The following is a 22623-nucleotide window of genomic DNA, read 5'->3' as shown; positions in this document are numbered from 1 at the left end:
ATCAGGGCTGCCTGGGAGTGAGGCCCCAGCCAACACGATGGCTGGGACAAGTTCCACAGGGGGGGAAGCACTGGGACATCCGATCTCGGTGATCATGGGCAGGAGGCGGAGTTACGCTAAGACCAGACCATGTCATTACCGAGGAGGCAGGTTTAGTCGTTGTTTGAAGACTATCCCTGCCTCCGGGTCTGGCCTTTACCAGATGGATACTGGAATCAACAGGGGAAACCCACATAACCTGAAGGTGTTGCTGTGTAATGCCAGGTCAATGGTGAATAAAACCACTGCCATCCACGACCTGATTGTGGATGGAGGATTTGACCTGGCTTGTGTGACAGAGACCTGGTTGAATGAGACAGATGGGCCCGTCCTTGCTGCCGCCTGCCCGCCAGGTTTCTCTTACGCACAGCAACCCAGGTCATGTGGGCGGGGAGGGGGGGTTGCAGTGATTTTTAGGAAGTCATTAGTCTGCACCAGGCGTCCTACTGGGAAGACCCAGTTTTCTGAGTGCATGTTCTGGAAGTTGGGCAATAGGGGCAGTACAGGATTCCTTTTGGTGTACCGACCTCCCCGCTGCACCAAGGATTCCCTGTCCGAGCTGCTTCAGGTCGTGGCGGATGTTCTCCTGGAGACACCTAGTTTGGTTGTCCTAGGGGATTTTAACATCCACGCCGACACGACCTTACAAGGGGCCGCTCGGGACTTCGTGGAAAGCATGGCCTCCATGGGGCTGTCCCTGAATAAGTTGGGCCCAACTCATAGTCATGGACATGCCTTAGACCTGGTATTCACCTCTAGCGACGTGGGTGATCTGACACTAAGTAAAAATGAAACCAAAGAAGTGCCATGGTCAGATCACTTCCTGGTGCAACTGGACTTCTCCGCGACCCTTCCCCTCTGCAGGGAGGTGGGACCAATTCGGATGGTCCGCCCCCGCCACTTAATGGATCCAAATGGTTTCCAGAGAGTGGTAGGGGATGCTTTATCCCATGTTGATGGCCTTTCAGCTGATTCCCTGGTGGCCCGCTGGAATGCGGAGTTAACCAGGGCTATCGACTGTCTGGCTCCGAAGCGCCCTCTCCGATTGCATGGAGCCCGGACAGCCCCGTGGTTTTCTTCGGAGCTGAGGGCGATGAAACAATCGCTGAGACGGCTAGAGCGTCGGTGGCAGAAAACTCACTCCGAATCTGACCGGACACAGGTTAGAGCTCAACGTCGAGCCTACCAAGTGGCGATAGCGACGGCGAAGAAGACTTTCTTCACCGCCTCTATTGCATCTGCAGAAAATAGTAGCAGGAGACTCTTTCAGGTGGTCCGCAATTTAACGGAACCACCTTTACCATCGGGGCCTTGTAAAGACCCCAAGATCTCCTGCAACGATTTTGCAAAGTTTTTTGCAGATAAAATCACTCATATTCGGAAGGAGCTAGACACCACCGTGGGAGCAGGGCTGGGGCGGGAGAGTGCTAGAGCCCTGTCTGGTCAAGTTGCATGGAATCAATTTCAATCCGTTACCCCCGAGGATGTGGACAGGCTGCTTGGACGAGTGAAACCAACCACCTGTCTCCTTGATCCTTGCCCATCCTGGCTTATAAAAGCTAGCCGGGAAGGGCTGGGCGATGGGCTCTGCGGGGTGGTGAATGCTTCCCTCTGTGAGGGAACATTCCCAGATCCGCTGAAAGAGGCGGTCATTAAACCGCTTCTTAAAAAACCATCTTTAGACCCGGCCAGTATGGCCAACTATCGCCCAGTCTCAAATCTTCCATTCTTGGGCAAGGTGATTGAGCGTGTGGTTGCTGAACAACTCCAGGCACGCCTGGAGGATGCGGACCATTTGGATCCCTTCCAATCAGGGTTCAGGCCTCATCATGGGACTGAAACTGCCTTGGTCGCACTGGTTGATGATCTCCGGCGAGCTAGGGACAAAGGTGAGAGTTGTTTCCTAGTTCTGCTGGATCTCTCAGCGGCCTTTGATACAATCGACCATAACATCCTTCTGGACCGTCTAGAGGGGTTGGGAGCTGGGGGCACTGTTATACAGTGGTTTCGCTCCTTTCTCCTGGGCCGTGTTCAGAAAGTGGTGGTGGGGGATGAATGTTCAGACCCTTGGGCCCTCACTTGTGGGGTGCCTCAGGGTTCCGTCCTCTCCCCCATGCTTTTTAACATCTATATGAAGCCGCTGGGAGAGATCATCAGGGGGTTTGGACTGGGTGTCCATCAATATGCAGATGATACCCAGCTCTACCTTTCTTTCAAATCAGAACCAGTGAAGGCGGTGAAGGTCCTGTGTGAGTGCCTGGAGGCGGTTGGAGGATGGATGGCGGCTAATGGATTGAAGTTGAATCCTGACAAGACAGAAGTACTGTTTTTGGGGGACAGGGGGCGGGCTGGTGTGGAGGACTCCCTGGTCCTGAATGGGGTAACTGTGCCCCTGAAGGACCAGGTGCGTAGCCTGGGAGTCATTTTGGACTCACAGCTGTCCATGGAGGCACAGGTCAATTCTGTATCCAGGGCAGCTGTCTACCAACTCCACCTGGTACGCAGGCTGAGACCCTACTTGCCCGCTGACTGTCTGGCCAGAGTGGTGCATGCTCTAGTTATCTCCCGCTTGGACTACTGCAATGCGCTCTACGTGGGGCTACCTTTGAAGGTGACTCGGAAACTACAACTAATCCAGAATGCGGCAGCTAGACTGGTGACTGGGGGCGGCCGCCGAGACCACATAACACCGGTCTTGAAAGACCTACATTGGCTCCCAGTACGTTTCCGAGCACAATTCAAAGTGTTGGTGTTGACCTTTAAAGCCCTAAACGGCTTCGGCCCAGTATACCTGAAGGAGCGTCTCCACCCCCATCGTTCTGCCCGGACACTGAGGTCCAGCGCCGAGGGCCTTCTGGCGGTTCCCTCATTGCGAGAAGCGAAGCTACAGGGAACCAGGCAGAGGGCCTTTTCGGTGGTGGCGCCCGCCCTGTGGAATGCCCTCCCATCGGATGTCAAGGTGATGGAAAACTACCTGACATTCAGAAAACATCTTAAGGCGGCCCTATTCAGGGAAGCTTTTAATGTATGATATTTTAGTGTTTTTTGGTTTCTGTGGAAGCCGCCCAGAGTGGCTGGGGAGACCCAGCCAGATGGGCGGGGTATAAATAATAAATTATTATTATTATTATTATTATTATTATTATATGTGTCACAAAGGATCTGTCCTTTACTGGTGGGATTTGGTGATAGAGGTCTGTATAATATCTTGACATCTAGTGCTGCGGCAAGATATAGAATTGGCGAAAGAGAAATTGTGTGTGTCTTGTTAAGTAGTTCAGGGCTCAATGCAAAGATGACATAGTCTGTTTGAAAGGCTCGCTCTAATTCAACTGTTAGCTAATTGAAGCACTATTAGTAGTCTGGTACTGTGTATAGAGGGGACGCGGGTGGCACTGTGGGTAAAACCTCAGTGCCTAGGACCTGCCAATCGTATGGTTGGCAGTTCGAATCCCCGCGATGGGGTGAGCTCCCATCGTTCAGTCCCAGCTCCTGCCCACCTAGCAGTTCGAAAGCACCCCTAAGTGCAAGTAGATAAATAGGTACCGCTTTATAGCGGGAAGGTAAGCGGCGTTTCCGTGCGTTGCGCTGGCTCGCCAGAGCAGCTTTGTCACGCTGGCCACGTGATCCGGAAGTGTCTTTGGACAGCGCTGGCTCCCGGCCTCTTAAGCGAGATGAGCACGCAACCCCAGAGTCGGTCACGACTGGCGCGTACGGGCAGGGGTACCTTTACCTTTACTGTGTATAGAACTTTGTACAATTACACGTTTACTTGCATAAATCAGGTACAGCTGATATCATAAAAAACTAACATGTAAACACTGAACATGTTTTATTTTCTGCGTAGATGAAAACATCCAGTTGAAAATAATTAAAATATATATTCTGTTACAAACACTTGATAAGAGTTTGATATCATGCTATATATATAGTACAAGGTTAAGTTTCAGTATGGCATTCTTGTTTCGTGTACACAATGCAATGCACACCCTTTCCCCTATTCAATGGCAAAAAACCACACTCCCAAAATGCATGAAGGAGGCTAAAATATTTGTATAAAACGTTTTAAAACCAACTGTAGGTTAAATAAAATGAGTTGAACTATAAGATACTTGTTCTTCCAGTTGACGGCTAAAAATAACCACATGCATGCAAGATTGGGGTTTTCTCCATATTCAAATCTATTTTTTAATATTCTCTATCATGGAGTGGAATAAGCCACACTTATTAGAATACACATTGTATTTTACAGTGTCTCTCTTCCACATGCTAGTTTGTATTAACAGCATTCAGAATTGCCACATTAGAAGCAAAAAGTTTGTCCAAGTATCGCTGATTTAAAAGTGTGGATAAATTTGGTAATTTTTTTAGTATGTGTAAATTTCACTTAGCCAAAAACTGCAGAAAAAAATGTGTGTGGGGTCTCACAGACTGCAGCCACCAACATAAATGCCAAGTATTTGCTATCACAATACCCATGCCATGCATCTATTTTTCATTAAGATTACAGTGGTACATCGCAAGACGAATGCCTCGCAAGACAAAAAACTCGCTAGACGAAAGGTTTTTCCGTTTTCGATTTGCCTCGCAAGACGAATTTCCCTATGGGCTTGCTTCGCAAGACGAAAACGTCTCGCGACTTTGTTTCCTTTGTCTAAAAACAAAGACATGTTTTGTTTATAAAGTTAATTTATTTTCCCTTAAATTTTGAACTGCTCTTTACAGTATGTGTGACTTTAAAGAGCAGTTAATAAACTGTTGTTGTACCAAATTTGGCTTTGTTTGGACTTTTTTTGACCATAGGAACGCATTAATTGATTTTCAATGCATTCCTATGGGATTTCGTGCTTCGCAAGACGAAAAATTCGCTAGACGACAAAAATTGCGGAACGAATTAATTTCATCTTGCGGGGCACCACTGTAATTTCATAAAATATATTGCAGCCCTTGCAGCTCAATTCCAAACATCTGCAAGAGCTGTGTGGCACAGTTCCAAAGCCATTCTGGGCTGGTATAATGGTTTGTACACTTAATAGAGGGAACTATTTAGCAGACACAACAAATATTAACATCAGGCTGTTTATAAAATACAACACACCTCTGAAGTGAACTCATTTAAATCATATTGCAGTGATTTAAAGAAATACTTAAGACTGGAAATTGTTTTGAGACTTTGCGGTACTTTTTGCTAAACCTGAGTAATACTAGTATACCAGCAAGCAAGGCATTTTCAAATGAGTAATGTGTAAAAATACTTTCTTTAACTAGACACATTTGATATAAAAAGGCAATAAGAAATATAAAATCTACCTTCCTTTTTGGACTACATCTTCTCTATCATCACTTGTACTATTACATACAGTACATTCCATTTCCTACACAGCAAATGTACACAATTGTCCCTGATATGATATTGGCAGTGACAGTAAAATGTTTTACTATCAGCACTTCTTGTAGCTTATAGAAACAGCACCAAAGTGTATAATACACACACACACATCCATGTGCAGTTCAACTTCTTTGTTAAAATTGTCATTTTTTTCTACTTTAAAAGAAGCTGAGGGCAAGATAGAAATTCAGAACAAAAAAAAGTCACCACACCTTTTTCTCCAGAAATCTTCCCAGAACAAAATGGCTCAGCACGACATGATGAAAATCCAAAATATTGCATAGTACAGGGACACTCCCCTGCGTGAATCCACCTGTCCTTTGGTTGTTTCTTATCCCTCCAGAAAGCAGACAGGTGTTAAGTCAATAACAGCAAGAAGACACATTCACTTTCATCCAGCAAGGGTGATCCACATGCAGCAAAAGGTGCTTTGTGGAGTTCAGACCCGTGCGTCTAGTACTAGAGCTGCGTGCAGAAATACTTGCTGGATTTCACAGAACCTAACAGACTTCAGTGCAGTCAGGCCTGAAAGCATGAAATCATCTGAGATTTGGAGTGATAGAGGAAAAGGATATAGGCCCCTTTCTTCCCCTCCCCACCCTGTCCTCCAGCAAGAAGCCTGTAGTTGAATGGGTGTCAAGAAATGATTATAGTGCTCAGCAGAGTGTTCACAAAGCCTCATACTGCGCATAACAATCTGTAAACAGAGGCCAAAATGGATTGTGCATGGTTTTTCTTGTTTTTACTGGTAAAACTTTTATCTCTACAGTTTGTCATCTGTCACAGTGCAAAAGTACCTTTTAAAAGACTTTCTAAAAAAATGAACACTATGTACAGCACAGACGCATGTATCGTACTTACACACAAATATACAAGCGCATGAACGTTTTATGTTCATGTTAAGCTCCACAGAGACGGAATGATTCAAAATGATAGGTGGCACAGGTTCCAGTGAGCGAGGAGGAAATTTGTTCACTCACCTGGAAAAGTTGGCTGTTCAAATCAGCCACGAGAACTTCCTTCTCAAAAAAAGAAAAAGAAATACTGCCAGCTTAAATTGTCAACACTACAAAAATTCCCCTCATAATTTAAAACTCTTTACAAAAGCTTTCTTTTGTTTTTAAACACACAGCGCGCACACATACAGAACATTTCATATGGCTATTCCCTTTGTGGAAACCTATGTAGCATAACTGAATAGTGATCTCCTGGAGTATCAGGATGTTAACTGAGAAGTGAACTCATTGCAGACATTAATACCTTTTCCCGTTTAGCATTATTAATTCAGTCACCTTTGCAAAACAAGGAATGTTAAGATCCTGATAGCATATTTAATTCCTTTGGAAATTCAGCTGTTTTGGTTCTGAATGAAAATGCACCAGCTGAAGCCAAATGGTTGCAAATATATTTAGAACGTCCCATGTAAATACCCATGGCGCTGCCTTTCCCTGAACCTTGAAAGTTTTGTAAATACAAAAATGTAACTACTTTCTCTTGACAACAAATTTCATATTGTGGGAAAGAAACTTCTGGAAACTAGTGACAGTTTAGGACTGCACGGTGAATGGAACACTGGACACGATCTGCTGGAAACTTGTTTTTCTGAAGTGAATGGACCATCTCTCGCCCATTTCTAAGATGCTCAGTCAGGCAAAGTTCACGCTGTATTGTGCCTTCCCCCATCTTGATGAACCTGAGAGGTTGTCCAATAAACATGTGACATTATAGTTGTGCATCAGTTGCCTAGTATTTCCCTTGCTTAAGTCTCTCGATGTGGTAGCACAGCTTTAGTGCAGGCCCCAACTTCAGTCCCATGTATTTCATTATCATATCACTCCTCAGTAGCAAGAGAGCCTTTCCATCAATTTCCTGTGGAAAGAGCACACAATAAGGATTAACCACCTGGTAATATCTTGGTCTAGAATCCTTGAAAAGGAAAGAAAAAATAGTACTAGGCTTGCATGAAACAATGTGCATCTGCGTGTAATAAGCTAAACAAGATATAGTAGGTTATAGAGTACAGCCTTGGAGAAACATCATAAAGAGAATGATAAATTATGATCTGGGGCAGTCTTTGCCAAACTTGCGCCCTCCAAAACACCTGTGCTGGCAGGGACTGATGGGAGCTGTAATCCCAATCCTCTGGAGGGCACAAGGTTGGTAAAGGCTGACCTAGGGTCTTCGTCACGTCTGTGAATGGAAGGAGCCCTTCTATCTGTGAAGCTTAATTAGGATACCAAGGGACGTGGGTGGCGCTGTGGTCTAAACCACTGGGCCTCTTGGGCTTGCCAATCAGAAGGTTGGCGGTTCGAATCCATGCAATGGGATGAGCTCCCGTTGCTCGGTCCCTGCTCCTGCCAACCTAGCAGTTCAAAAGCACGCCAAAAGTGCAAGTAGTTAAATAGGCATCGCTCTGGTGGGAAGGTAAACGGCGTTTCCGTGCACTGCTCTGGTCTCGGTGTTCCACTGCACCAGAAGCGGCTTATGTCATGCTGGCCACATGGCCCGGAAAAACTGCGGATAAACGCCGGCTCCCTCGGCCTGTAAAGCGAGATGAGCGCTGCAACCCCAGTCGTCTACGACTGGACTTAACTGCCAGGGGTCCTTTACCTTTAATTAGGATACCAGTCCTTTTTACAGCAAAGTATTTGTAGACATAGCTTTTTTTAAAGCTATTCTCAAGGATATTGCCAAAATACTTCCGAATGTAAATGCACTATTTGTGTTAAATTATTTTATATAGCAGAAACCCTGCCAAGCAAAAGAAATGGCTTTTCACTGAATTTTGGCCACAGAAAATTCTAAATTATTGGAAGGGTTCTGCAGGGAAATAAATTATTTGTATGCTGCCTTTCCAGAGTTCATGCTGAAGGCAGTTTACAACATGGGGGGAAAAACCCTCAAACACAACTTAACAAAAGTAGTCAAAAATAATAAATAAAACACAGAAAATTCTAAATTATTGGAAGGGTTCTGCAGGGAAATAAATTATTTGTATGCTGCCTTTCCAGAGTTCATGCTCAAGGCAGTTTACAACATGGGGGAAAAAACCCTCAACCACAACTTAACAAAAGTAGTCAAAAATAATAAATAAAACATTAAAATATGCAAAACCAAACTGAACCATTTCCGAATAAATCACAGCATGATCTAAAATAAAGATACAAAAAACCAGCATCAACAACCCCCAAGGCCTAAGAGTCTGTTCAGCAGCCTCATCTTTTCGTAGCGAGAGTCAGTCAGCTATAGCCTCAAACTGGGAACCAATCTCAATTTGAGCTAGGAAATGATTTTAAGACCTTTAAATGTGTCCTACCAAAAATGCCTGCTTGGATGGTGTATGCTTCTAAGTTTTGTTGGGACTAGAAAGGACTGGAAAGTTATTGCCTGACAAAATAAAAACAAAATGCAGAGATTATGTAGTCTCCAGAGGGCTGCCAGAGAATTACACAATAACGGGTCATGCTTCACAGGCTAATAGTTGGTTTTAAAATGTTTTGTAGTGAAGAACCCAACAGAGAATGTGATTCATCACAATGGTTGGCTTCAAGTGAGCTTGCTATAGGTTTGCTCTTGTTTTTTGTTTGTTTTTAAAAAGCAAAATGGTTTGTGTCCCTAGAAAAAGCCCCACAATTTCTCAAAGGTTGTGCCCAGGTTTTTTTTACTCTCATGTAGTACAATAGACTGGGATGCGGGTGGCGCTGTGGGTTAAACCACAGAGCCTAGGACTTGCCGATCAGAAGGTCGGCGGTTTGAATCCCCGCGACAGGGTGAGCTCCTATTGCTCGGTCCCTGCTCCTGCCAACCTAGCAGTTCAAAAGCATGTCAAAGTGGAAGTCGATAAATAGGTACCGCTCCGGCAGGAAGGTAAACGGCATTTCCGTGCGCTGCTCTGGTTTGTGCGCTGCTGGCCACATGACCCGGAAGCTGTACGCTGGCTCCCTCGGCCAATAAAGCGAGATGAGCGCCGCAACCCCAGAGTCGGTCACGACTGGACCTAATGGTCAGGGGTCCTTTAGTACAATAGATTAAATGTTGTAATATAAGCAAACAGCCTCCTTACGTGTCTTCTGAAGAGTTCTGCGTGAGGTGCTAATGCTTGAGGATCAGCTTCTTTCACAAATCGCATGACTTCATCTATCGACCACATAGAAGGATCCTTACTGGGTACGCGGGAGGGTTCTCGTTTTAGCGTGCTGAGGTCGGGTCCTGTTGTGGAGCTTGCAGCTTAAATATTAAAAAATCAAGAAACTGAGGAAGGTGGAAATGCCATTTGTATAACCAGCTCATTTTGGACACACAACACCAAGTTCTTGGGCTTCCATTTATAAATAAGAGGGGGCAAATTACCACATGGTGAGCCTTCCCTGCCATTCCTTGTGAGTGCCTCTCCATGTAAGAAGGATTATATTTAATAATAATCTGCAAATACTTAGTGCTTTTTATTATTATTCATGCTGTGGTTAAATATATACCTGACAGCATTACTGGTTAATTAAGAAGGGTGGTAAGAGGGAAAATACCATATGGTGACATTTTATATCTATAAAATATCACATATGTTTGCTCTTAAGGCTCCACTACACTTGATGTTCTGCCTACAGAAAAGAGAAGAGTGAACTGGTATTTGTGAAATGCAACAATTAGCTCCTCTGGCCAGACTTTCATAGGTTAGGAAGGCCTGAATAATACAGATTACACCACACTATAGTTAAGGTACAGCAGGTTCAAGAATAGAAGTGACAACTGAGAATTAACTACCTACCAACTTCTGAGATATCAAGGAGAGTTGAGGAAATACCTAAAACACCGTTAAGGAAGAGAGGAATCTTCAATCATGATTTTTTCCTACATTTCAGAAATGGCTCTTCAGCGACCTACAACCAGCCAATCCCTTATAAACTCAGGAGGGAGGACATTACAACATGAGGAATCTCTACAGAGCAAGATTGGGTGGCTAACTTGATTTCTGGCATGTCTGATAACTTTGCAAGTTTTGACTTTTTTTTTCAAATCCTTGCATATCAAAGCATGTTCAGAACCAGCTTTATAAACTAGTTTTTGTTCAACAAGGCAAGAAAAAAGCAATAGTATATGAGTTTATATATTGTTAAGAAGACAAAACAGAGCATGAACTTTTAAAGAACTAGACTGTACCTTCAATCCTCCTCTGCAGCCTGTTCCTGTTGACTTCATAGTAACTGCTGTTCCCAGCAGAACTTGACGACAATCTCCGTAGAATTGGTGCTGTGTTTGAGGTAGCAGTCACTGGCGGAAGAGAATTCCTGTAATAGGCTGCACTCCCTGAGGTTCGATATTCAGTGGAATTCCGGCAGTTAGGGCTTGCGGGATTGACTAAATTAAGTGCAGAATCCATTGAGTCCTCTGAAAATCTGTGTTCTTTGGAAGTGCCATTTTCTTCACTTGGCAAGGTTTCCGCTGTATAAAGTAATTTAACATAAATAATGCATTTACATTAGGAAGTATTATGGCAATATCCTTGAGAATAGGGTGGTTTGGGTTTTTGGGTTTTTTTTTGAAAAAAAGAGCTATGTCTACAAATACTTTGCTGTAAAAAGGGCTGGTATTCTAATTAGGGCTCCCTCCATTCAAAGACACGAACAAGACAGCATTTTCCCCATCTGCACTGATGCTGTTTAGTGCCAGTGCACCATCTCTCCCCAGATTATAGTGGAAAAGACACAGAAGAGGAACTGTGCCTATATGGTAACTAGATTCCCCATAAAAAATACCGTATTTTTTGCTCTATAAGACTCACTTTTTCCCTCCTAAAAAGTAAGGGGAAACGTGTGTGCGTCTTATGGAGTGAATGCAGGCTGTGCAGCTATCCCAGAAGCCAGAACAGCAAAAGGGATTGCTGCTTTCACTGCACAGCGATCCCTCTTGCTGTTCTGACTTCTAAGATTCAGAATATTTTTTTTCTTGTTTTCCTCCTCCAAAAACTAGGTGCGTCTTGTGGTCTGGTGCGTCGTATAGAGCGAAAAATACAGTACACAAACAAGGGTGATTTCAGAGAAAAGGGCTCCTGTAGAAGTGGCAGTAATCCCAGATGTGTATGGATTTGGGGTGTAATTTAAGAATTGGTGAGTAAGGAAACTGCTTATACATATTCATTTCTCCAGTTTTCATTAGAATCAACGTGCAGTTTGTTTTGCCTGTCCTAGTACTGAACAATATATGTAGACGTAAACCCACTTAAATCAGTGAGCCACACCATATAGTGCAGTCCTGAGGAAGTAGCCTAGTGTGTTATTTGTGTGTTGAATATTTCCCTCTATCCTTCCAAGCTGGGTGTGCCTGCCACAGAATCTAGTACAAGCCTGGACTGCATGAGAAAACAAGAAGAGTCCCTTTTGAATCAGGCCAGTCACCCATCTAGTCCAGCATGCTGCGGTCACAGTGACCAGATGCCCAGGGGAAGCTTGCAAGGAGGACCCGAGCGCAACAACGGAGGTGAAACATAGCCATCCTGTCTAGTAGCCATGCATTCTATTCATGTGGGTTTTGGGTATATGTGCTCTTGGGCTAGACTGCCTAGAAATGCAGTGCTTCTTTTGTAAAGAAATATAACAGTAGTTACCTTCTGAGGGATGAGCTTCAGTCCTTGGTAGTTTAGGAGACAGGGGGGCAGTATAGGACGGCGAATCCTGAGAATATCGCTTTGTACTTCTGTTGTCAGAGATTTCCTCTTTTGCTGGGAGAGGGGGAAAAGGATTCACTTTAAAAAACAACAACCACCCACTTCTAATTGCCTTATGTAGTCCCTACATTTCCTTTGGGGAAATGCTTTGGGCTGGTTCCTGTAGAAAAAACACCTATGGGAACCCTTGTGGGTTTTTCTACATTGCATGGATCTGTGAATACCTTGCTCATAAACGTTTCTATGCAAAAATGTATGTTGATTTTCCATTCTGGTGTAACCACTTCCCTGTATGTGCTCCTCTGCACAAATCGCTCCAAAGCGCTGTCATTGGAGAAAACAGTTACGATGATACCATTTGGTATTCATGAAGGGCTCTTTCCCCATGCATGTGCTGATAACATTAGGTGTAAAGTTTATCTCCCCCCAGTAGCTGAAGGCAGAAATCCCTGTTCAGTTTTGTAGAAGCTTTTGGTGTTCCCTTGTGTTCTCAGATCAGTTCTCTAACGGAAAGCCATTAGAAAGACCAAGCTCTAGGAAGTTGATAGGGCGCTTCCAGAGCTGGCACCCAAGATGGTAACTGTCCAAGAGGAGCTTCTTTCTGAAGATTTGACTCCTGAAGCTACCAGGGAAGAGGCTGATGAACTGACCTGGGCAGATGCACCTGATCTCTGAAATGGGTCCACTGAAGAGGTCAGGTGTGATGCCATGCCTAAGGGGTGACTTACCGTATTTTTCGCTCTATAACACGCACCAGACCATAACACGCATGTAGTTTTTAGAGGAGGAAAACAAGAAAAAAAAATATTCTCAACGAAATAGTGGATATATGATTTTTGTGGTTAATGCTGTGGCCACAGACATGTGATCTGACAGTGAGTTTGGAATAGCCCAATGTAAAAATCCTGAGGATCCATGTGGATCCATGCTTTGTAACCACGGAGGAGGGAAGGAAGGGGAACCATGGATCCTCTGCTCAAGACTGCAGCAGATCCCCCCCGCCACCCATAGGTATTCCCTCCATAACACGCACAGACATTTCCCCTTACTTTCTAGGAGGAAAAAAGTGAGTGTTATGGTGCAAAAAATACGGTAGTTCATCAAGACCATAAGCCCCAAAATGTTTGCTATGATTTTGGTGCAAGGAGGTAAAACCAAAACGGAGAACAACTTGACAATGACAGAGGGATGGCTATGGACAGAGTCCTCATGAAGAGAGGAAGGTGAAATATAGAGCAGAAACCAAAGGGCCCTCTCTCTTTGTAAGTTCAGAGGTATAGGAAAAAGCTGAGGCAAATGGAGAGCAGGAAAAAAAGTTAGCAATGAGCTGACCAAGGGGCAGGAAAAGAGTGAAGGATAAGACACAACGGAGGTAAAAAATAATTTTTAAAAAACACTACTGGAGGAAAAGACTAGAGGTACTAAACAGACACACAAACCATAAAAACAAAAGCAAAACTATATACAGTAATACGCCAGAAGCAAAGATCATGGAGAGAGCATGCATGCCATGAACACACTTGGTAAAGGCAGAATACGGCTGATCTGAGAACATAAGAAGCTTCTAAAAATATGAACAGTGATTTCTGCCTTCAGTCATTAGGGGGAGCTGAACTCTCCACCTGATGTCACCCGTAAAGCAGGGAAAAGAAGGTGTATTCTTCACTGAAAAAGGAACACAGTATACCACAGAGGGACTGCAGTCAATTTGCTCATTGCAGCATGCAGCAATTGACATAATAAGCAATGATTAAAATGTGCATACTTAACCATCTGTGCATCTTTTTTTTAATGGCCATGGCAGATGCCAAACTACAGTTTCTCAAAAATACTGAAAGCACAGCCTTCAACTATTTCAGCTCCTGAAAATTGTGGGTACAGAAATAATAAGCTTGGAAGGGTATCATGTGACAAAGAGAATGAGCCAGGAAATCTGACCACTTCCCATCTCTCCCCAGTCATGCGCATCCTCAGTGGCCTTAGGCTTTTGGCCACATTTCTCTCAGCCCCTTGTTTCATATACGTAATTCATACAGGGATAACGGACCTTTCATAGGACAGTTGATGAGTTACTGCAATAACACATTTGGCATGCATGATGGAAATGCTGTTTGAGCATTTTTTTAGGAAGTAACTCAGCTTTTTTAATCACTGTTGTCTAACAGAAAACCTTCTGAAAAGGCAGTTTTAGAAAATTAAGTAATAATGTAATGCCTAGACAACTGTGAAACTGGGTAGATTCAAACTCGCAATTAACATCTGAACGTGGCTATCTGAGGAAGCAATATATATAATCTCATGTTCACACAGCAATCCTATGTATGGCTATCCAAAAGTTAAGTTCTACTGAGTTCAATGGGACTTACTCCCAGGTAAGTATACAATATATATGGATTGCAACCACGGTCAATTTCTAATACATGCAATAAATAAATAATATTCCTTTATAAATCTGATGGGGGGGAGGGAGACAAAAACCAAAATTATTTAATCCACACCAAAAATCCAGCAGCATAAATATGAGGCTTGATGGTGAGGAGTGTCAAATTTTCAAATTGCTTATCAAAATCGGTTTGCTTTCTTTCTGCAACAGCCAATGACCAGAATGATGCCTGAGCAGCAACTGGTGTGGAATCAGCCCTACAAGGGAGTATTCTGCTTTTCTTTATAAGTGTCTATTGCTGTATATTTCAAAATCTAGGAACAAGCTAAGACACTAAAACCTATTTTTAAAATCAAGAATCCTAAGTTCTTATTCCACGCTACACCAGAAAGGTTTACTTTTAAGACTTAAGGTTGTAAAATCCATTGAATTTATCAGTGCTTGCTTATGATTATGCACACATAGTATCAGGCAGCAGAGAAAAACAACACATCTTAAGCACAAGACTTAAAATGGCTCACACTAGATTAGTTTACACGGATATTCACAAATATAAATCCAACTGTTATTGTTTTTTAAATACACACCCTAACTTCTAAAAATGCAGGGGGGGGATTACCTGGTTTGTTTCTATCATATTCGGTGGGGCTGTATGCACTTCCCATGTAAGGGCTGAAAGGCTGGCTGCTGAAAAGGTTATCGCACTGCAGGCTGTGGCAGAGCTTCTCCAAGAAGCGCAGGACAAACGAGGCACTGTTTACAGAAGGAAGACTGATGGCGTGCTTCTCCCCATCAAAGGAGGCTATAGGGTAAAAAGAAGACCTCAAATCACGGTGGGATTGATTGAAACACCAATGCCTATGGTAGAAGACCCTCGGTTTGACAGAAACAAAGGGGGTAAAAGAAGGCCAAACATTTTGCCACGCTTGTGTTGTCTTTGCCAATTTCAATACCAAAGCTTGTACATTTGTCCCTTGGCTAATCCAGAGTAACTGTGGTTAAGCTAATCTTTAAATAAGGGCAGCACTGTAGTCTGATGCAAGTTTTGTTATACGGCTGTAGATTTATCATCAAAGGCCTGGCTCCCATATCACACTGAACCATAGTAAAACAAATCAAGGTTTTCATGTGAATGAAAGGTTGCTCAAAAGTTCCCAAAACAATTCTTCCCTGCTACGCCACCGATGAAAAAAATTAATCTAGCTTGAGTCATGAGAACGTAGGCTTGTGGTTTTCTCTTGGCTTACTGCCTGTGGTTTTGTTTGGAGGAAACAAATGGTGAGCCAGAGGGTGAAACAACCCGACTAGCCAGACACTGGCTTTGCTTAAGTCTGTGGCTCAGCAGCAGCAGCAGCATGGGAACTCTTGAGCAGCATGCATCACCACGCTGTACCTGCACATGGTTGAATATGACACGTGAACTGGGCTGGTGTCTGGGATGCAGGCAGCTTGTAAGGGGAAGCTTTTGGTCCTCCTTGACCCCTTCTCAAAACGAGTAGGACTTGGGCTACCTGTAATCATCAGAGTAGCAACTGTTCTGCTGACTGCTGGTACTGTCCCTGTTTTGTATTTTGCTTAAATCAAGGACAACAGCAAACGCTGCAGAGCTGAAACTTCTGCTTTGTTTTATGTTTGGAAATAGCTGGACAGTTGTTTTCTTAACCTAGACCGTGACCCCGCAATGGCAAAATTTGAGGCTGCTGTACTGCTACAACTCTGGCTGCAATCCCAGCCCACCTGACCTGAAAGTAAGCCCCAAATAATTCAATAGGAATTATCTCTGAGTAAAAATGCCTGTGATCTCTGAGTAAAAATGCCTGGCAAATGGCATTCCTTGCATTTTATAAGACACTTTAAAAGTTACTTTATATATATGTTGCTTTGTATTCATAAATACCAATGGCTCGTTAATTTACACCAACAGCTGAAGTCTTCTATGACTTCTTGCATCCCATAAAGCTATAAACATCCTGTGTACAATAAATGGGGTCTTACAAATGAAGCTGATATCTAACTGTTAAATCTATGCCAGTAGACTGACATTTCCTTTTGCGTACAGAAGATGTTCACAGTATGCACATCACAAGTTATACTGTGGGAAATGAAGGTTTAGGCATACCGTAGTTTGCTGTCCTCATCTGGCATTAATACAGGGAGAATAAAGTAAGGCAAACACTTTTTAATAACATATGAATTAAGGCTAACTTGTGTCCTGAAGATTGCTTCTGCCAGGAGAAAAGTAACAAGCAGCAGCCTCTAATTTAGAACTGGAGAAATATTTAAACAACACATCTGCTCTCAGGACAGTGAGGGAATAAAGATGCTATTCCTTCCACACTTCTAAAATATAATTATAGGAAAAGAATAGCAGCAACAGCATCTCAGTTAAAAATCCATTTAGTGGGAACTCTAAACTGAGTAGCTCGGAACACTTCATGTAAAAAAGAAAAAAGCATAAGGTCTTTTACTCTTTGCTCTTTTACTATAAAACAACAGCATAAACATGGTTTCCATTAAAAATAAAATGTTTAGATAATGTAAGCATAAAGAAACCTAGTTCTACCTTATTTACCGCGGGATCAAATAAATAAAATGAAGTGTGTCATTTACCGTATTTTTCGCTCCATAGGACGCTCCGTCCCATAGGACGCACCTAGTTTTTTTGGGGGGGAAATAAAGGAAAAATTTTTTTCCTTTATTTCCCCCCCAAAAGCAGGTCGGGGAAACAGAACCAGGTCGAGGAACAGCAGGATGGCGGCGCTGCGCCTCCCTGCTGTCCCCCGAGCTTGTGGGGCTGACCGATGTCTGCCTGGCGCGGGGGCACTCTGCTTCAGGCCGCCCCTCGCGCCGGGCGGCAGGCTGCTATCTGCAGCGTGGGGAGCCTTGCCGGGAACTCCGGCAAGGCTCCCCACGCTGCGGATGTCTGCCTGGCGTGCGGGGGGGGGGCGCTCTGCTTTAGGGCGCCCCGCCCACCGGGCGGCAGGCTGCTATCCGCAGCGTGGGAAGCCTTGCCGGGACCTCCGGCAAGGCTCCCCACGCTGCGGATGTCTGCCTGGCGCGCGGAGGGGCGCTCTGCTTCAGGGCGCCCCGCCCGCCGGGCGGCAGGCTGCTATCCACAGCCTAGACATCCCTGCCGGACCTCCCATAGGGCTGCCTAGGCTGCGGATGTATTCCTGAAGCCTGGGGAGCGAGAGGGGTCGGTGCGCACCGACCCCTCTCGCTCTCCAAGCTTCAGCAAAAGCCTGCATTCGCCCCATAGGACACACCCAGATTTCCCCTTCATTTTTGGAGGGGAAAAAGTGTGTCCTATAGGGCGAAAAATACGGTACACAATTGTGCCACACTAATCTTTGGTCTTGATTTTGCACCAAAACTGAAACTGAATCACATTTTACTAATAAGTTAAGAAAACCTGCTACTATTGCTCATTCATTTGCTGGATTCAGCCCAAGTATGCTTTGTCATTATCAAACATGTTTCACAGCCTCCTGGTTTGTTTTATTAGTTCTGCTGCTGTTTTTATTATACTGCTTTATTACGTTCCGTTTTTATTGACATTTGATTGTATTTAACGGTTAGCTTCTTTGAGACTTTGCAAAAAGAAGGGATATAAATCCATTTATATATAAAAATAAAACCAATAAAATACCAGTGATGATCTCTCCCGCATGGTGCCCCGACTTCAGGAATCCAAAGACTGTTTTTGATTGATAGGCACAGTCCACACAGGCTTGCACAGCCTGCTGAAGCACTACATTCACAGGACCCGGTCCAAAGTGATCAGGAAGCTGCTGAACCTTCTTTTTGTCCAGATGAGGCCCAGAGTTTCCGTGTTTGTTAACATAGACACAAACTAAGAGAAAAAAGGAGGGATGTCAATATTTTTTTTTAAAAAAAGAAGAATTTGCAAACAATGCATTCCAGACCAAATGATATTTCATAAAGTTTTCATTGAGAATGGACTGGATGAACAGCTTCTATACATTTCATCTATTTCAAAAGCTTGCAAATAGCCAAACTGTAATTAGATGATGAACAGAGGAGCTGATGCTCTGCATGTAAAAACTAGGTAAAGGATCCCTAGACAGTTAGGTCCAGTCAAAGGCGACTACGGGGTTGTGGCACTCATCTCACTTTCAGGCCGAGGGAGCCGGCGTTTGTCCACAGACAGCTTTCTGGGTCATGTGGCCAGCATGACTAAACTGCTACTGGCGCAACGAGACACTGACGGAAACCAGAGTGCATGGAAATGGTGTTTACCTTCCCGTCGCAGCAGTACCTATTGATCTACTTGCACTGGTGTGCTTTTGAACTGCTAGGTTGGCAGGAGCTGGGCAGAGCAACGGGAGCTCACCCCGTTGCAGGGATTCGAACCGCCAACCTTCTGATCAGCAAGCCCAAGAGGCTCAGTGGTTTAGACCACAGTGCCACCCATGTCCTTTATGTAAAATCTACCCACACTAAACAAACTACCGTATTTTTCGCTCTATAACACGCACCCGACCATAACACGCACGTAGTTTTTAGAGGAGGAAAATCCGTAGGCATGCCACTCGTAGGCATTCCCTCCATAACACGCACAGACATTTCCCCTTACTTTTTAGGAGGAAAAAAGTGAGTGTTATGGTGCAAAAAATACGGTACTTCCATATGCCTTATTTAACCTCCAACTCCAACAGGTAGTGGTGAAACCACAAATGTCCATGCACTTGCCACATCTAGACAAGCCTAACTGACTTTGCCAAATTATATACCCACATTCCTTGCTTTTTCCTGTTATCCTCCGGAACTACAGAGCTAACAAATATGCCTTTAGGAGCAACTGCTGCTCCTTCCCTTCTATATTTTGTAATAACCCCAGATCAAGGTACTCTTCCCATACTTGGATAGGGAACGTTGGCTACAAGTGTCTTGGTAAAGTCACACTGACTATGTGGCAGGAAATTAATGTGTACATGGTGCGAAAATCTTCAACATATGCATTTGAAAATATAGTTCATTGATGTTGATGAGATGTAACTGCCGCATGCCCATGATACATGGAATGAGAGAAAAGCAGAAACAGAAACAGAAGATAAGAGGAATACAGTGGTACCTTGGTTTATGAACTTAATCCGTTCCGGAAGTCTGTTCTTAAACCAAGGCGTGCTTTCCCATAGCAGCGGGGGACTCGATTTACAAATGGAACACAATCAACAGGAAGTGGAACATGTTCTGCTTCCAAGGCAAAGTTCACAAACCAAAACACCTACTTCCGGGTTTGCAGTGTTCTTAATCCAAGTTGTTCATAAACTAAGCTGTTCTTAAACCAAGGTACCACTCTAGTAAAAATGAGAGGTAGGGTATAGGCAGCAGGAAAACAGAAGGTCAGAATTAAGGGCAAGGAAAAATAAGATCAGAAGGCAGGGGGGAGGGAAAAGACATGAACATGGTGCATGAAAAATAAAAGGAGGAAAGAGGAATTTCAAAGCAAAACAAGAAAGGTGGTGAGGAAAGCAAAAAATCAAATAAACACACTTTCAGGACTGGATATGTACTGGAGAGTAAAACAGAAGGTGAAACGGGGGAGTTAGCCACAACATGGAAATCTAGAAGGCAAAGGAAATGGGGTTGCAGAAAAGCTGAATGGTTGTTAGATGGGTAAACGGTGAAAAACGACAGAGCAGGGGGAGAAAGAATAGGACCAAGCCACAGAGACACTTTGAATACTGCTTTGGGGAAATAATCTGCTCTTATATCTGGCAGAGCCAGATACTTCTTCAGCCTGTGCAGGGAAGTAACAAGCAAACTGTTCAGCCAAGCAACAAGACACAAGAAGATACCCGAGACACCAATGGAGGCCTATTTTGTGCAGGTAGCGCTGCTAGCTCTGAAGGCAGTGAAAGAAATGTCTAGCAAGAAATGAAAGCCAAGTGAGAGATTTGGGAACAGGGTGTTAGCAGTAGCACACACCATAGCTTCATTTTCCAATTACTACTACTACTACTTCCTATTGTTTTTATTTTATTTTATTTTATTTTCCATTACTACTGTGTACATGCTAACTAGAAGTAAAACTATGCGGCCAGTTAACTGATTTCTAGTTTAGTGGACTTTCATGCATCCGTAAAAGATGCTACTTAAAAAAGAAAAGTTATTGGGCCCACACTCCACAATCCATTTACATTTACCAGTGCTTTCATGACACTCTGGAACCAACCAGCAGTACTCCAGAAGATTTATATAGACAGACATGCAAGCTATAGATCATTTTACCTGTTGAAATGACAGCCGCTGTTACGCCAGTGATACTAGGTCCATCTTTGTGTATCTGAGGTGCGCTGTTGTCCACTTTTGCAGAGGTAAGGGGAGGAGGAAATACTGGAGATTGCACTGGTAAGATTTTTTTCTGTAAAAAGAAGAAATATATTTATCGTAAATTTTAAACAAATATAACTGTTAATTTCCTATCAGAAGACAGCCTTCAGATCACCATTTGCTCAAGCTATCTTATTTCTCTTAACTGTAGAATGCTGCCAGAAGAGTATAAAGACTAGATCTTTGCAACTCCCAGTCCCAACCCGTTTTTCAAGGGTTCTCCAGAAGGGTCAGCAGCAGAATCTCATCACAAGCGAGGGAACCACATGAGATAATCCGTTAAGACTGGCCAGCACATAAAAAGCCAGCTCAAGATTACTTCACACATCGCTACCATATTACGTACAGTGGTGGGTTCAGGTAGCCTCAGGCATTGTAAGCCAGTTGTATCCCACTTGCATGTCTAGTCCCCATGGATAATAAAGTTGCTGATACTTTAATTGATAATGATGGCAGATGCTGATATTCATCTTTGCCTCTGTCCTTGCAAAAATGCATGCTTTAATTAGTGATCATTGCCAGTAAAGTTAGCCTGCACCGAAGGAGCTCTTTTTAAAGCAGAAAGTCAACAAGAAATTAAAGAAAGGGATATTTATTTCGGCAACCACATATTGATTAACACTGAATGGGTAGCTGAGGACAAATAAGTGGTTCATAAATTAACGAAATAATAATATCTCTTTCACATAAGTATCAAGGTGATTTAATGTCAAACAGTTTAAAAAGCAAAAATAGGTCAAAACAACAACTAAGGATTGATTTTAAAACAGTACTTGAAGCTCAAAGGCCTAAAATGTTCACCAATAACATGTACGAAAGGGCAGGTCCAGCTCAAAAGAAGAGGCCTACTGGGTAGGTAAGGGATAAAGTGGTCTCTAAAGGAGTATGTTCCCAAGTGCACTCTCCCTGTATCAGCAAATGTAGCAATCTAAATATATATATATTTATCTTTGTCTCCAATACATTCAATAAAATATATTGTTTGCACCTTTTATTATTGTTATTTCTATACTGCCCTTCATCTGAGGATCACAGGGTGGTTTACAATATAAAAACACAAAAATACATAACATAGTAACAAACAAAAACAATGCCCCGCCCCTGTTTAGAAGGCCATAGATATTTTTTTTTATTGGTCACAGGCCTAGAAGAAGGGGAATGTTTTTGCCTGTCGCCTATAGATACGCAATGAAGGTGGCCGGTGAGCTTCCCTGGAGAGAGCATTCCACAAGTGGGGAGCCACCACAGAAAAGAGCTTGTTCTTGTGTTCCCACCCTTCAGACCTCTCATGAAGGGGGCACAAAAAAGAAAGGCCTCAGATAATGATTACATGATATGGGGTAGTTTAGATGGGAAGAAGTGGTCCTTGAGGTATCGTGGTCTTGAGCCATGTAAGACTTTATACGTCAAAACCAGCACTTTGAGCTGAGCTTGGGACCTAATTGGCAGCCAGGGCAGAACTGGCATTGTTATGTTCAAACCATCTTGCCCTGGTGAGCAACCTGGCCGCTGAAGTCAGCACCAGCTGAAGTTTCACTGCAGTAATCTAGAGTTTACCAGAGCACAGATGACAGAAGTTAGGCTGTCCCTTGCCCAGGTTAAGGGTGCAGCTGGGCCACGAGCCAAAGCTGATGGAAGGCACCAAGACCATCTGAGCTTCAAGTGACCGCAATGGATCCAGAATTACCCCCAAGCTGCTGTAACCTGAACAGGGAAGCTGTGCTCCTTCAAAGGGAGTGTAACCTTGAAAAGGATGCTGTGTTCAATACGACACACCTAGTAAACTGCTTGCAC

General features: G+C 43.6%; 1 protein-coding gene and 1 long non-coding RNA gene across 3 annotated transcripts in view; one reads left to right on the top strand and one right to left on the bottom strand.

Moving 5' to 3' along the window:
* SCML2 (Scm polycomb group protein like 2) overlaps nt 1-22623 on the bottom strand; it is a 161288-nt gene that overhangs the window by 108852 nt on the left and 29813 nt on the right. Inside the window, exons 9-15 of one of the 2 annotated variants that reach the window (XM_082220869.1) lie at nt 20728-20860; nt 18122-18325; nt 15092-15274; nt 12030-12143; nt 10586-10867; nt 9492-9655; nt 6159-7297 (exon numbers count right to left, since the gene is read on the bottom strand). In XM_082220869.1, the coding sequence (XP_082076995.1) occupies nt 7172-7297; nt 9492-9655; nt 10586-10867; nt 12030-12143; nt 15092-15274; nt 18122-18325; nt 20728-20860 (1206 nt within the window). In that variant the 3' untranslated portion in view covers nt 6159-7171. Of the gene's footprint in view, nt 1-6158; nt 7298-9450; nt 9656-10585; nt 10868-12029; nt 12144-15091; nt 15275-18121; nt 18326-20727; nt 20861-22623 lie in introns of those variants that run through there. The other variant, XM_082220870.1, reaches the window with a different exon arrangement.
* Nucleotides 18360-21816, top strand: LOC309531456. The gene is made up of 2 exons (XR_014219327.1): nt 18360-20326; nt 20981-21816. It is a non-coding gene; the product is annotated as an uncharacterized lncRNA (long non-coding RNA).

Source organism: Podarcis vaucheri (assembly GCF_965113315.1).
Source record: "Podarcis vaucheri genome assembly, chromosome: 4".
NCBI lineage: Eukaryota > Metazoa > Chordata > Lepidosauria > Squamata > Lacertidae > Podarcis > Podarcis vaucheri.
This window is presented reverse-complemented; position numbering and strand designations above follow the sequence as displayed.